Source organism: Haematobia irritans, chromosome 2 (assembly GCF_050003625.1).
Source record: "Haematobia irritans isolate KBUSLIRL chromosome 2, ASM5000362v1, whole genome shotgun sequence".
Classification (NCBI taxonomy): domain Eukaryota; kingdom Metazoa; phylum Arthropoda; class Insecta; order Diptera; family Muscidae; genus Haematobia; species Haematobia irritans.
Window position 1 is genome coordinate 71,709,308 of NC_134398.1, and position 17,509 is coordinate 71,726,816.

Consider the following 17,509-nt stretch of genomic DNA (forward strand, 5'->3'; position numbering starts at 1 on the left):
AAAGGCAATGAGTTGTGACTGGCATATTTTAAGTATAACCCTAATATGACAAAATTTTAAAACTCATGATCTGTATGTATTTGAAAAAAAAAACGCTACTGAAACGTATTCTACAAAGCAGTGATTTTAAATCGCTGTTGTGGTATAAAAATTAATAGATTTGGAAAAAAATTATTCAATCAAAATTTTAATAAGTTTCTTAATAAACTAAAATCAGTTACATAGATTAATTTTTTAATTTGCGTTTGTGGTTGATACTATAATTTCCGCTATTGAATTAATTTCACGGTTGAGGGCAAAAATTACTACGCGCTTACTTCAAGGATATGCCCACTGATTCAACTTTGTTGTACATTTACTAACTGTTCATAAATCCACGACGGTTATAAACAACAACACTATTTCAGGTACTAAGTTGGAGTCTTATCACTTACTTACTTTGAAATATTGCTATAAACACCCAGTTGCTCTCCTTTGAAGCTGAAAAGTTAGATATTTAGATTTTTTATTTAAGCACCAATATTATCATTTCCATTCATTTATGTGCTCCTGAAGGTGTTTTTGATGATCAAATTGAATGTTCATAGAGAACTGAACGTATCATCGAATAATCCAGGATGCATTGACCGCTGATTGAATATAATAATTTTGGATGACTTATTTTTTTTTTTTTGGTAAATGGTTTTGTTTTTCTCACATCCTCATACCTGGATTCCGTAGATTCATGCTGGTTTCAGATATTGTGGGTCATTCATTTGTTAATAGGTTCAAAAATGTATTCCGATTTCTACTTCATCTCGTTTTCTATGTGTTCTTTCCAATTTATTTTACAACCCGAGAAGTGAAGACCACATTTGATAAAAATCCACACCACTGTGCACTGAAAAAATATTTACGTGATGTTAAAGATTACGCAGCCTAAATTTTAGGATTCGGAATTTACGAAATATTAAAGACAAATTTCTTTAAAATAATGAAATTTTAATTAAAATAAAGTTTATAATCTTCGCTTCATTTTTTTTTCACTAAATTTAGGACACACAAATGGAATTTGGGTCCCTCTATTAAAGTCTCATGTTTTCGAACTAAGGCAAATTTTCCTTAAAGTAAAGAAACACATTTAAAGAAATGCTTTTTAAATTAACTAAAGTATTGAATCTTTAGATTTAAAATAAAAATAATTCAAATATAGTTTAATTTTCAATTTTTTTTTTTTTTTTTTTTTTTGAATTAAGAAAACAGTTTTATTTTGAAGTGTCTGCTATAATTTGGATTTTTAAACTGGCCTATTTTTGTACGTGAACCGCGAAAAGATAATGAAAATTTTATTCCTAATTTAGATTTAAAGCGAGATACAAAATTTCTTTATTCTAAAGAAGCCGCACGGAATCAATACCTAAATCTTAAAGGGTTGATCTTTCCTCTTTGTTCTCTGATCCAAGTAAATTTTTTTTTGAGACTGGTAGAAAACTTGTTCCTGAGCTGATCAATCAATCAGAGAAAATTCCATACAATTAAGGATATAGAGAGATCTGCAAATATCTCAAAAATGGGCAGAGCAAAATGATCTATAAATATATCCTGCAAAGGCAGATAGATTATGGTCTGTAAAGGACGCAAGATCCCGATTATTGTATTTATCTCCACTATAGTGGAGGTGTATGGATAGATTTGCGTTCTGTAGATAGATTTTAACCAAAATTTTCCTAGAGTTGAGGAATAGAAATATCCATTCGTTTTCGAGTGTGGGGCACTACTTAAAGAAATTACGAAATACACAGAAATCTCACAGGTATTACAGAGGAAAGGTCAACAGAGTAAGGTTTCGAACCATAAGGAATTTGCATTTATAGTTCTGGCGAGATAATAACGAAGAATTTATGTCATTACCAATAATTCTAATGAAGAAAATAGCTATTTGAATTAGGACAAACGTCATTGAAGATAGCCAAATAATTAAAGGCCTTGAAAAAAACCTTAAAATTCCCACTATTGAATTACAGTGCACTCGCGGTAACGTGAACACCGCATAACGTGAACACGCTTTTTCTTACTCTAACTACTCCGTAACGCTGAAAACACACCAAATTTGACGTTAAAGGCAGATTCACAATGCCAAATACAATTTCAAATAAATCTACGGAATGTTTTAGTGATTTATTTTGGCTTTATTTTCATAAATTTTAATTATTAATTTAAATTGCTTTATAATTCCATACCCACTGATATATTTCCGATCTCTTTTCTTTTAATTTTTTCATGAAATTAAATTAAGTTTTTAGTATTAATAATAACAAAAATAAAAGACTATCACGCTAGAAGGTGTAAAACTCCCGAATATGGCTATGTTTTATTCTGAAATTCGCTGAAGTTCGCTAACGTGAACTCTCTTGGTTTTAATTAGTTCACGTTACCGCGAGTGCACTGTATAAAGTATTTCTAAAACACTTGAGCTAATAATTATAACGATTAGACATTTTCATGTCTAACATTCTATAACCACAAATGTTATTGTGTAAACACAAGCGTCACATACATAAAACAATTATTAAACAAATATATACAAAATAACATGAGATTTTATTTCGGTTTTTCTAGATTTTTCGGAAGCTCTTCTCAATGCTGCATTATAAATACATTTGAAGTTGCCTATGGGTTGCAACGTTACACGGTGTTTTTTCAGCTGAATTTCAGTAGGTTAATAACATGTTTTGTGGTTGAAACATGGATGCAAATTCAACGGAATGTTGGTTAATACTACGAGCCACGGCTGTAGCGATGAAAAAATCATGATCTAGCCTTAGTTACATCATAGAACAAGTTTGCTGAGTGAATAATTTAATTTTGTCGTTGTTGTTGTTGTGTTACACAATTTTTTTATTAAAAGATTATCGTTCAAGACCATTGTTTTTGAAATGCACGCAATATCGTAGCCAATAATACAGAGATTTGATGTATTCGGCAACAGAATGGATTGCAATGCACTCAAAGATTTTTCATTTAGTAGGCATATTGCAACAGTGAAATATCTGCCGATTTAGGAAACTATTCACCACTGTTGTATAGTAATGAGCTAAATAGTATAAGTGTGCCTGAAATATCGGCCTGCCACTATACCTTACATAACCTAGGAAACTATTGGATATTCAGTTGAGCGGACCGCAACATTAACATTAGCTGCACTACACAGAAAAAAATTTCACGAAAATTTTTCCAATTACTATTTTAATTGAGTCTTAAAAAATATTCAATTAAAATTTTAATTGATTCAACAAATCTTGTCATTGAAATAAAAATCAATCACAAAAATTAATAGTATCAATTAATTTTTTAATTGACCTTCAATTAATTTTTTAATTGATACTATCATTTCTGTGATTGAAGACATTTCAATTACAAAATTAATTGGATCAATTAATTTCGTGATTGAATCAGAATTTTTTTTTGTGTGTAATTGTAATGCAAGTGCACCAAACAATTGTTAGGTAATTTCAAATATATTGTAAAGGGTGATTCTTTTGAGGTTAGGATTTTCATGCATTAGTATTTGACAGATCACGTGGGATTTCAGACATGGTGTCAAAGAGAAAGATGCTCAGTATGCTTTGACATTTCATCATGAATAGACTTACTAACGAGCAACGCTTGCAAATCATTGAATTTTATTACCAAAATCAGTGGCAGAAAATCCGCTTTTTTATCGACAAATTTTGTTCAGCGATGAGGCTCATTTCTGGTTGAATGGCTACGTAAATAAGCAAAATTGCCGCATTTGGAGTGAAGAGCAACCAGAAGCCGTTCAAGAACTGCCCATGCATCCCGAAAAATGCACTGTTTGGTGTGGTTTGTACGCTGGTGGAATCATTGGACCGTATTTTTTCAAAGATGCTGTTGGACGCAACGTTACGGTGAATGGCGATCGCTATCGTTCGATGCTAACAAACTTTTTGTTGCCAAAAATGGAAGAACTGAACTTGGTTGACATGTGGTTTCAACAAGATGGCGCTACATGCCACACAGCTCGCGATTCTATGGCCATTTTGAGGGAAAACTTCGGAGAACAATTCATCTCAAGAAATGGACCGGTAAGTTGGCCACCAAGATCATGCGATTTGACGCCTTTAGACTATTTTTTGTGGGGCTACGTCAAGTCTAAAGTCTACAGAAATAGGCCAGCAACTATTCCAGCTTTGGAAGACAACATTTCCGAAGAAATTCGGGCTATTCCGGCCGAAATGCTCGAAAAAGTTGCCCAAAATTGGACTTTCCGAATGGACCACCTAAGACGCAGCCGCGGTCAACATTTAAATGAAATTATCTTCAAAAAGTAAATGTCATGGACCAATCTAACGTTTCAAATAAAGAACCGATGAGATTTTGCAAATTTTATGCGTTGTTTTAAAAAAAAAAGTTATCAAGCTCTTAACAAATCACCCTTTACTTGCAATCTAGTTTATCGCATTTATTTGTCTGGATATTATTTAAAAACTTACAACAATTATTATTTCGATCTAATTTGAAGTTGATGCTATTACTTAAAATTAGTTAAAATTATTATTATATAGTTAATGTTTCGTTCAAACAAGCAATATATAAAAATAATGTACTACACATCAAATTTGGGAATACACAGAAAAAATATGACCAAAATGTTTGCAATTAAAAAGTTGACTGAAGCTGAAAACGTGTTTATTAAAAAAAAAAGTTGATAAAATTTATATTTACGGCCATTTTCATGTAGCTCCATTAGGCTTTAACTATCAGTTAAGAGAGAGTAAATTGCAAATATCTTTTCTCCAGTTAACTTTAATTGAAAAATTTCTGAATAGGTTTCAACAAAGCATTACTCCGATGGATTCGTTCATATTTGGATGGTCGAGTTCGAAAGGTAAGATTTCGTGATGTTTTCTCTCATCCGATAGTGGTTACCTCTGGTGTTCCGCAAGGTAGTCATTTGGGACCTATCCTTTTCAATCTTTTCATAAACGATCTACCATCAGACATTCATGATTCACTTAAAATAGCTAAAAATAATTTTTCAAATTAAAATCGTAATTGAGTTTAAAAAAATATTCAATTTAATTGATTCAACAAATTTTTTAATTGAACCAAAACTCAATCACAAAAATTAATAGTATCAATTAATTTTTTAATTGGATGAATTAATTTTTTAATTGATACTATCATTTCTGTGATTGAAGACATTTCAATTAAAAAATTAATTGGATCAATTAATTTCGTGATTGAATCAGAAAAAAATGGTATGGGTGTAATTGGGTACTTTTTAATACTTGTCCAAAAGGACTGTATTGGAAGTTGACAAAATCGATGGGGGCTTCCTGAATGCGCTGTAAAAGAAATTTTTGTGGAACAACTTTCAATTTTGTGCTGGAATTTTCAATAAAATATTTGTTATACCAATTAACTTCTTACTTAAATAATTAATGTATTTAATTATAAATATACTTTAATTAATTTTCTAATTAAATCACAATGGTATCTAATTTTCACTTTTAAATTGCGTACGTCTGCAACATTAGTTTAATTTAAAAAAAATCTGACAAAAAAACTATATTTATATTATAATATGTATATTTATAATCATATTTGCCTAAAATGAGTGAAGTTTACTTAAATTGCGTTCATAAATTTCTGGAAAGATAAAATTTTCCTTAACTTGTACCAGCCTTGAACTTCATATAACGCTAAAGACATTTTAGTAATTTTTAACTCCATGTTTTCCTTGAGAATATGGAATTTTCTGGAACACCAGAAAAACTATTATTTTTAACAAATGTTCATGTTGTAAAATATTTTAGTTAAAAACCCTACATTTTCTTTAATTGTGGATTCACTTGTTTTTTTCCCACACCCTCAAAAAAAACCGCTTCTGTAACATATACAGCAAACACATTTTGCTACAAACATATATATTTTCAGGATTGGTCCAAACAAAATATTGTTTGTATTGTTCAAACATATTATGTTTCACCTTAGGGCATACACTGGTAGTAAAAAATTTTAATGAAATTTTCTTTGTGTGGATATATTTTTAAGGCGCCAATTGGTTACTTCCATTATTTTACATGCAGCATACTCTCTAGGTCTCTCTTTCTAAACACATATATGTTTATAGGCTATTTCAAAATTAATATATGTTTGTATCTAAGCATATTATATTTACAAACATTTTATGTCCCAAACATAATATGTTCTAACATATTAACATATATGTATATCCCCAATATGTTGTGCTAGTTTATGAACATTATATGCTTGCACTTAAAAATATTTTGTTAAAAAATTTGAGTTCCAAACATATAATTTTTACACCCAAACATACGAAAAACAGTCTTTTTCGTCCGGGTATATATCTTCCGCCCGATTTACACTCTTACGAGAACGGCGGTCAAAGTTTTACTCCGATTTACGTTAAATTTTGCACTAAGAGTAGAATTAATATTTTAGCAATATGTTCCAAATTCAGTTTAAATCGGTTAATATTTAGATACAGCTCACATATATATGTACTCCTGATTTGGGGAAATAGGGTGCAATATTTCATTTTACATTTTTGACAGAGAATAGATTTAACATTATATTTAAGTGTCTCGAATTTGATCCAATTATGACCACTAGATCTAGTCAATATCCTTGTCAAATCGCCACTGCTAATACATATGTATCGCCGAAGTTTAAAAAAACTTTGTCCAAATACATGTATACTCCAATTTAGAGCTCTATACAGCTCCTAATAAATTTGATGGATTTACGATGGTACCAAAAATTTTGATCTACACAGTGGTGATGCACTGAAACAAATATTGTCGTGAGGTCAAAGATTTCATGTCTTTAAAATACGATTACAAATTTTGCTTAGCATAGAAGACGCATTTCTCTAAAATAAAGTTATTTTCCTTGTCCAAAAGTCGATAAACTTTTCAATGAAGTCATATTGTCCTTATAATTAAGTGATTTGACTTAAAAATGGGTATCTTAACATGAAAGAAAAAATTTATATTTTTATAAGGTCAATTTATATAAGGTCAACTTGACTTTAATAATTCAGAAAAATTCTTTAAATTTAATGAAATTTTCTTTAAATTTGTTGTCTTTTTGCATCTTGACTACAAAGCAAAAAATCGTTCAAATATAGGATATGTTTTTCAAAACTTTATTTTAAAGAAGTTTTTTACTTCAAACATAGCATAATTTCTACTGGAAGTCGAGTCCTAATTTGGAAAATAAAGTTGCCGTTAACTCGTTTTTAAAGGACTTTGATAGCATATGAAGAAAAAAAGCTGACAAAGCGAAAAATTAAAATTTGCTTCCTAGAAGCAAGTACACAAAACCTAAATTTAAAAGAGAATTGTGTCTTAAAAGTATCCCTACTCGTATTCTCCGCTTCTTTGGCTCGGAATCAATACCAAATTTTTTAAAGTAAAGACAAAATCTTTGGATCCGAGTATGCTTTTTTTTCAGTGTGGGTACAATATAGCCGGCCCCCGTCCGACTTTAGACTTTACTTACTTGTTCTTATTATAAATGAAATCGTATTTATTGATTTTTGTTTTATTATCTTTGACAGGACTCTACTATGATGTGATTTGACAATGGTATTCCGCATCGACATGCACAGGTTGTGTACTTTGATAACACATTGCTCTGGACAACAACATTAACACAAACAAATTATTAGATCTATACAACAAAAACACAAACTACCTCAGATTTACTACAGCAAATCATTTACCATCAAACCTTGGAATAATTACGATCAGCAATTAAAATAACACGCCATCGTCTATGGTGCTATTGAATGGGACATCAACTGTGCCATAAGCCGTACATTTGCAGTGAACCCTTAAACGTTCATAATAACTGACCGATCGCCAATTTGTCATTTTGCAAAATGAAAGCCATCAAAGAAATTGTTCATCCCGTAAAAAAGGAATTTCGAAGAGAAAAATGTGGTTTTGAGCACACGCCACCCGATGATTTTGTCAAATCTCAAGTAAGTACTGAACAGCGAAGAATACTTCTATGGCAATTTAAAAGTGAGATATACACAGAACAAAATATCACCAACACATTTCCAATTGCAAATTTGATTGAAGTCGAAAATATGATTAATTAAAAGATTAACCGATACAATTAACTTTTCAATCAAATTAAAATATAAAGTCAATTAATAAAAATATTGAAAATTAAAACATTAATTATCCCAATTAAAATGTTAATGAAATAGAAAAGCGTTTCCAAATAAGCACAAAACTGATTGAAAATTCTATTTGGAAAAAATTCGTTTCCATATGCATACTACAATCATTAAATTTTTGCCCAAATTCAAAGAAAAATGCAAAGGCAAAATTTTAATAAACGCTAAATCGTATCAAATTCCAGAATATTACTTCATTTAAAGGTAAAATTATTTTTAATAAACAAATAATTACACGCAGAGAAGGAACCATAACCATGTTCCAAGAGCAAAATGTTACTTTTTCACGGAAAACATGTAGCATATTTATCGAAACCATGTTCTTTTCTCGGAAATTATGTATCTGATTTCGGAAAGCATATTATGTTTGACGAAAAACGAATATTCTTACGACAAAAATGCTACACGGTCGCTGTGAAAAAGTAACATGGTGCTCTTGAAACATGCTTGAGGTGATCATATTCCTTCTCTGGGTGTAATTACTTCACATAAAATATTAATTACTTATTATTTTTTTTTTTTGTACCAATTAAAAAAATAATTGAAAGTGACAAAAAAATAATTAAATTTTTAATCAAGAATGTCATATTCGTGATTGAAATAGTTTCAATTTAAAAATAATTGACACTTCAAATGGTCCATCCGCTTACACTCTCCAACAATTAGGCAGGTATCTCACAAATTTCTTCAATGTTAACTTCCAATGACATAAACTGTGACTTTTTCTGGATGCATCGGTAGCTTTTGCATTCCAAAATCGACAATTCTACTTATATACTTATTCAGTGAACCAAAAATGAGCTTCGTCGCTGGACATAATTTTTGGCGCGATGAACTTTCTTAACAGATCACGCATTTTCATAATAAGATTCAATAATTTGCTGTTCAAACCAGTGTTGTCAAAAAGATAATACATAAAAAAAATCACCCTTGTAATTGTATACTTGTACAGATATTCCAAATCTCGCTAATGTAACTGATGTGCAATTATTTCATTTTCAGCCAAATTTTGTTTCTTCTCTAAAAAAAAAAAAAAAAAAAAAAACCGGCTATCATAAACCTTTTTTCGGAAGGTTCAAGTGTGGTTCATAAACCTTTTTTCGGAAGGTTCACGTGGGTTTAGTGAACTGCCTGAATTTATTCTGATAACTTGTTGATAGTTTTGCTGCAAGTACACCCAGAAAAAAGTGACCCCTTCTTTATGTTAAAATGAACTCATTGTGAAGAAAGTTGAACTTCGTATACACTGTTAGAAAAATATGTTTTTCATATGTTCCGATATAAACAAAATGTTTTTCGGGCCCAATTTTTAAACACAATATATTTAAGTGCCAACATGTAATGTTCCTAAACTAACACTAAATGTTTGGGACACATATGTTAATATGTTAAAATAAAATATGTTCATAAACCTTTTTTCGGAAGGTTCACGTGGGTTTAGTGAACTGCCTGAATTTATTCTGATAACTTGTTGATAGTTTTGCTGCAAGTACACCCAGAAAAAAGTGACCCCTTCTTTATGTTAAAATGAACTCATTGTGAAGAAAGTTGAACTTCGTATACACTGTTAGAAAAATATGTTTTTTATATGTTCCGATATAAACAAAATGTTTTTCGGGCCCAATTTTTAAACACAATATATTTAAGTGCCAACATGTAATGTTCCTAAACTAACACTAAATGTTTGGGACACATATGTTAATATGTTAAAATATATTATGTTTGGGGTATGAATGTTTCATAAAAATAATATGTGTGAATGTAAACATATATAAATTTACAAATTTCGAGCAAACATATATATGTTTACAATTTCTGTGAAATGGTTGTATGTTGTTTCGGAAAACTGCTTTATGATAAGGCCAAAAATTTTATATGCTTAAGTCTAAATATTATTTAATTTGAATATTAGAATGAGTATTCGGAGTAAAGAGAATAGATATTCGGAACCAAGAGCATAGAGATTTGAAAAAAAAAAACAGCATGTGTTTTCGCCTTGAGAGGAGAATTTTATGTATGTGGGGACTATACATTTTTAATAACCCACATTTCGAAGTTTCATTATAAAAATTTAATATAGTATAAATGTCTAAATTGCAAAAAAAAATTGGTTCGGTCGGAGCAGGAATTGAACACACGACCCTTTGCATGCAAGGCAGGCATGCTAACCACTGCTCCACGTGGCCAACAAATGTATGTTTCTTTTAACTAATGTTATGTTTGCATGGGCTCGTGGGCGCTGCAAAGTATGCTATATAAATGTAACTTGTAACGATAATTGTCTACTGGTGACTATAACTACTACGTAGCCCAGTGGATAGTGTGTTGGCTTACAAATTGTATGGGCCTCGGTTCGATTCTCCGCCCAGGCGAAAGGTAAAATTAAAAAAAAATTATAAAATTGAATAATTTCTTCAACATTATTTGTATTACAGAAAAAGGTGCCAAGAACTAAAAATTTCGTGGAAGTGAAAATTATGTGAGGGAATGATCACAATCTTCTTTGGGGAAAATTCTTGCAAGCATATAATATTTTTGGGCTCAAAATGCTTCCAAACATATAATATGTCCACATAAAACAAACATATTAATATTTCGGCAGTATCCAATAATATATGTGCTTCCTGCAAAATATGTTTGGAACATATGTTAAAGAAGCGATTTTTTTTGAGGGTGTAGCGCCAAACACATTTTTATTTGTTTGAACGATGTGATTTTCGTAGAAATTAGGAATAATGAATTCCATATATTAGTTAACATTTTCCTATATTTATATACCACTATACTACAGAATGAAAAAATTTAACTAATTTGAATTCATATATGGAATGATTTTATTGAAATTTTTTCATTCATTTCGACAAATCTTACACATTTGTGGTAAAACTTTTACTTCATAATTAGAACTGCTTACCTTCGTTTTTAAATACAATTTTATTTATTTCTATAAGCAATTTTATCTTCAATAAAAGACATGTTTTATTAATATATTGAATATATTTATTAAGAATCAACAGAATCGAATCTCTTTGAAATATTAGTTTATTATTCCACTATTTCCAATTTCCGTGTGATATTATCAACTGTAAAACGCACTTTTTCTTCTTCTTGTACTTTTCACTTTTAATAAGTTGCTGCCAAACGATTTTGTCCTCCTTTTACAATTTCAATACCTACAAATATAAAAAATCATAAAACATTTTTGTTGCAAAAGGTTAGCGTCACTGAATATTACCTGATAATTGAAGATTCCAAAATGAAGACAAATGAAAGGGTGGTTATTCTGCTGGTGTTTTCTTTCTTTATACACTATCACGAACATTGATAGATTTATTTAAAAAAAAAACGAAAATTTTTCTCACTAATTTAAAATAACAAATATTTTATACATTTTATTTGTTATTTATTATATTATTTTACCATATTATTTTTTAACAATCTCTCCGTATACCAAAACAACGCGATTCCAACTAAAAAAACAACCGACGCGCAAATATATCGATTACACCCACGCGCAAACACATCGATTACGATGACAGGTATCGATTACAGGTAGACAATAGAAATTTAGGAAAATTTCCTATATTGTAACAAGTGTGTTTCCTTAAGTTTTGAAAGGATTGCATACTTCTTAGTACGAATGAACTAAAATATTTTTCTATGCCAAGTGTTGTTCGTATGTATGAAAAACTTTCTATTATAAAGGAAGTCGCAATTATCATTTTATAAGAAATTTTACTAATTTTGAAGAAACTTGGTTTTAGTTCGGTTTTTGTTTATTTTTACGAATGCTTTGTTATCGGTGAATAAAATTTTCTTTTTTAGTAGTAAATTCTTATACCCAGCGAAGAAAATAGTATGAGTAAAATTCCATGCCTTATTCTAGTTAATGAACTATTCCTAACTGCTTACAGTTTAGGATTTTTTTACTGAAACGAGTAAATTTTATTATTTTTCACAAAAATTTACCTTAATGGAAATAAAATGGATAAACTATATTGATGAAAATTTTTTCCTTTAGTTTCGAAGGCACTTTTTTCTGGGTGTAGAGGATGCTGATGAGGAATGTGGTAATTCCGATACGTGCGTCCATCCAACCATCTTGCGGTCTATAGGGCTTTGCCCAAATAAATTTGACAAACATTATTTTCCTCTGTTAGTTAAGCTACTCTTGTAGTTTAGTCAACACAATGGTTTTATAGCAGAGATCAAAACAACAAATATGATTGAAGTACAAACCAACAATAAAAAACAAAACACTGAAAAAAAAACAAAGTTTAAAAGTTTTAAAAAATGTTTTGGTTTTTCGGTAAAGGTGGGTATTAAGTTCGAGTTTAGCCGCTAAAAACGTCATTTTTTCACGATTACTTTTCTTTAATAATCCATTTTAAGGAATACAAACTTTGTGAAAATTTGCTTTGGGCTTTTCCCCATCAAGTTATAATAAAATTTGCAACAAATACGTATAATTTCATGCAGTTTTCTTACACTGAAAAAAAAGCATGCCCGGTTCCAAAGATTTTGTCTTTACTTTAAAAATTTTGGTATTGATTCCGAGCCAAAGAAGCGGAGAATACAAGTAAGGATACTTTTAAGACACAATTCTCTTTTAAATTTGGGTTTTGTGTACTTGCTTCTAGGAAGCAAATATTAATTTTTCGCTTTTTCAGCTTTTTTTCCTCATATGCTATCAAAGTCCTTTAAAAACGAGTTAACGACAACTTTATTTTATTTAAGACTTGACTTCCATTAGAAATTATGCTATGTTTCAAGTAATAAACGTCTTTAAAATGAGGTGTTGAAAAAAATCTCCTATATTTGAACGATTTTTTGCTTTGTAGTCAAGATGCAAGGAGGTCCCTTGTCATTGAGCTTAACATGGAATCGGGCAGCACTCAGTGATAAGAGAGAAGTTCACCACTGTGGTATCACAATGGACTGAATAGTCTAAGTGAGCCTGATACATCGGGCTGCCACATAACCTAACCTAACCTAACCTAGTCAAGATGCAAAAAGGCAACAAATTTAAAGACAATTTCATTAAATTTAAAGAATTTTTCTGAATTATTAAAGTCAAGTTGACATTAGCCCAAACATTTTTTCTTTCATGTTATGATACCCATTTTTAAGTGAAATCACTTAATTATAAGGATAATACGACTTCATTGAAAAGTTTATTGACTTTTGGACAAGGAAAAAACAATATGGTAGAGAATTGCGTCTTCCGTGCTAAGCAAAATTTGCATTCGTATTTTAAAGACATGAAATCTTTGACCTCACGACAATATTTTTTTCAGTGTACTGATTTAGTTTTCACTTTAGCGATTTTAGCGGCTAAACTCGAACTTAATACTCACCTTAAAGAAAAAAATGTTGATATTCTTCCAAATCCATTTTGGAGGACAATAGCCACTTAGCCATATAGCTCTTTATGATCACACAATTATCGCAATAGACAGGAATAACGCAAAATGTATGCAATATTGAAAAATATTTCCAAATCTCAATTTAGAAAATGTGGCAAAAAAACGTTTGGAAAATGTGTACCGAAAACGTTTTTCTTTTATTAGAGTTTTTTGAATTGCTTCGAAAAGTATACACTTTTATCACCACAAAAATTCGTTTGTTACAAAATTTTTATTTTTTCAATAAAAAAAGTTATTTTTGAACCAACAACACAGTCCATTTCGTTTATATCAAACACTGTTCTTTTCTAAATTTAGGTCTTTAATAAGACACATTTTACAGTTCATAGTAAAAATTTAATATAGTAGAATGTAATGTTGAAAATTTTTTCGGAATCTTCCGATCATATCTGGAATATATGTAAAAAAAAAAAACTTTGGTCGAAGCAGGGATCGAACCCAGGACCCTTGGCATGCAAGTCAGACGTAGCAACCACTGCTCCACAGTGCCCAACTAAATGTATTTTTTTGTTAAATAAACTTTGTTTAATCGGTTCGTGGGCGCCGCAAGCTATGCTATATAAATATAACTTAGTTATATGGGTAATTGTCTATTGATGACAATAACGGCTACATGGTTCAGTGGATAGTGTGTTGGCTTACAAATTGCATGGTCCGCGGTTCGATTCTCCGTCCAGGCGAAAGGTAAAAAAAAAATTTAAAAATTTATAAAATCGTATAATTTCTTCTACATTGTTTGTGTTACAGAAAAAGGTGCTAAGAACTAAAAAACTTCGTGGAAGTGAGAAAGATGTGAGGGAAAATGCAATTAGCCAGAAAAAAATTTTTTGAGTTAGTCTTTATGAAATTGTTTTTACATCCTGGAAAAGAATAAACGTATATCACAAAAAAATATACTTTTCTTCCAAATACACTTCCTTTCAACGAAAAGCAAATCAGAAACGAACTTTGTTTGTCTAAAATTTCGTTTGGGAGGAAAGAATTATTTTTTTGCGTGTAGTGTCTCCAAATGTGCCATATTTTCAGCATAAATTTTTTCAGAAAACTTTATGCCGAAAGCGACTATTTTGAATAAAAAGGTTTTTATTGCGGCAAAACTTTATTTCATTGCGTGTATGAAAGAAATTAACTGAGCTTAAGAATCATAGGATTAAAGATAACAAATCGTCATTTTTCTACACTAAACAAATATTGACCTATTATGAAATATTATGCAAGCTCAGATCAGATTTGCAAAATGCTCTGGACAATCTTCTTTAACAATAAAAAAAAATTAAATTAAAATTAAATAATCTTTGCTTTAAAAACTTGATTCATTAAACTTTGGACAAGAATTTTCGAAAGTAAGCAAATTTTCCTTTAAGTACTGAAAATCCTATTTGATAAAAAATTTGTTTTTATTAAGAAAAAAAATACATCAAAGTAATTGTTTAGATTTTTAAACATGAATTTATTTTTATGTGCATAGCATTGTTAATAAATCGCACAATGAGAATGAAAATTGTATAAATGTGATTTGTATCCTTTATTGAATTTTATACACTGTTAGAAAAATATGTTTTTCATTTGTTCCGATATAAACAAAATGTGTTTCGGGCACGATTTTAAACCACAATATATTTAAGTGCGAACATGTAATTTTCCTAAACTAACACTAAATGTTTGGGACATCTATGTTAATATGTTAGAATATATTATGTTTGGGGCATGAATGTTTCATAAAAATCATATGTGTGAATACAAACATATATAAATTTACAAATTTCAACTAAACATACATATGTTGTGATATTTTATTCAAAGCGACAGAGAGAGTATAGAGAGAAATAGAGATGGAAACCGGGAGAGTTGACGAAAGATATCAATATAACACAGCAAAAGGGTCAAAAGAGAACAATTTCTGTGAAACCGCTTGTATGTTGTTTCGGAAAACTGTTTTATGATAAGGCCAAAAATTTGATATGTTTAAGTCTAAATATTATTTAATTTGAATAAAGAGAATATACATTCTGAACCAAGAGAATAGACATTTGAAAAACAAACAGCTTATGTTTTCGCCTTGAGAGCAGCATTTTATGTATGTGTGGACATGTATTTTGTTTATCATTTTGGCATTATTTTTTTCTTGGTTCGTTAAAAGAAATCAGGGGTCTTCATAAAAATAATGAAAGGGCACTATACTCTTTTTAGAGTTGGGACGGTAAAATGAAATAAAGAGGAAATAGTGAAAAATTACACAGTAAAATTTAAAAAAAAAAAAAAACAAAGTTTAGTTTCTCTTTATTAAAAAGTAGTCCACGAGGAGTTGACGGACACCATCAAATATAAAAGCGGGCATTAAATTCGACTTTTACAGCTAAAACAATTTAAAAAGTTTATTTTCTTTAAAATGAATTATTAAAGAAAAATAAAAGGAATTTTAGAGCGATGGTGTTAAATGCTACTAGTAAAAAACTGTTCACTCCTAAATAAATTTATGTTTGTATTATAAAATTATGTACGTATGTTTATACTCGACTCCACGTTCTTCTTTTGTTAGTTTTTGAATTCCTTCCAAATTTTAAAGTTTTGTACAAAAACAGTTTTTTATTACAAGATTGTTATTTTTGCAATAAAAAATAATATTTTATCCAAAAATCATTCAATTTCGTTTATATCAAGCACTGTTACTGACTATAAATCTTTAATAACGCACATTTCGATGTTTCATTTAAAAAAATTAATATAGTATAAATATAAATGTGTAAATTAAAAAAAAAAAAAAAAAAAAAAAAAAAAAAAATGTTCGGACGGAGCAGGGATTGAACCCACGACCCTTTGCATGCAAGGCAGACATGCTAACCACTGCTCCACGTGGCAAACAAATGTATGTTTCTGTTAAATAATGTTATGTTTGCATGGGCTCGTGGGCGCTGCAAACTATGCTATATAAATGTAACTTAAAACGATAATTATCTACTGGTGACTATAACAGCTACGTAGCCCAGTGGATAGTGTGTTGGCTTACAAACTGCATGGTCCTCGGTTCGATTCTCCGTGCAGGCGAAAGGTAAAATTTAAAAAATTTATAAAAGTGAATAATTTCTTCAACATTATTTGTATTACAGAGAAAGGTGCCAATAACTAAAAAATTTCGTGGAAGTGAAAATTACGAGTATGTTAGGGAATGAGCACAATCGTGTTTGGGAAAAATTCTTCCAAGCATTTAATATTTTTGGCTCAAAATGCTTCCAAACATATAATATGTTCACATAAAACAAACGTATTAATGTTTCGGCAGTATGCAATAATATATGTGCTTCCTGCAAAATATGTTTGGAACATATGTTAAAGAAGCGATTTTTTTTGAGGGTGTAGATTCAAAACTAGATAAATTGGAGATTTTGCGAAAATGAGATAAGAAGATGAAAAAAGTGCACTTATTGGTCTTTTGTATAAAGTTTATCTCAAATTACATGTTATTTCAAAGAAAATAAAATATTTTTAAATCAAAATAAATATTGGCACATAATCGAAGACTTTTTAATTTTAATAACTCAGATTACCTAAGATTATTTCTTCAATCAAAATGCTTTAATTTAAAATTTGCCTTGCGTCAAAGACATACGAATTCAAAAGAACGACGTAAATTTCAAGCTCAATTGTAATAAACAAACATTAAATTATTTGTTTTTTTATTTTAAAGAAATTTTACCTTAAATTTTGTGCTTTTAAGTGTAATTGCACAATTTTTCATATTAAAAAAAACTGTTCTGTTCTACTACTGTGTCGTATTAAAGGTTGCTTTTTGCTTCCATCAACCAGTTTGTTCTGTCCCCATTAAATTTTAATTACTTATATTTATATTTGAGATTTATTTTGAAAG

At 29.8% G+C, this 17,509-nt stretch overlaps 1 protein-coding gene across 3 annotated transcripts in view; it reads left to right on the plus strand.

Moving 5' to 3' along the window:
- Window positions 1–17,509, plus strand: part of LOC142225487 (protein rolling stone) — a 43,547-nt gene that overhangs the window by 11,727 nt on the left and 14,311 nt on the right. For all 3 annotated transcript variants that reach the window (XM_075295259.1, XM_075295260.1, XM_075295261.1), the window contains exon 2: window positions 7,589–8,014. In XM_075295259.1, the coding sequence (XP_075151374.1) occupies window positions 7,913–8,014 (102 nt within the window). In that variant the 5' untranslated portion in view covers window positions 7,589–7,912. The remainder of the gene's footprint in view (window positions 1–7,588; window positions 8,015–17,509) is intronic.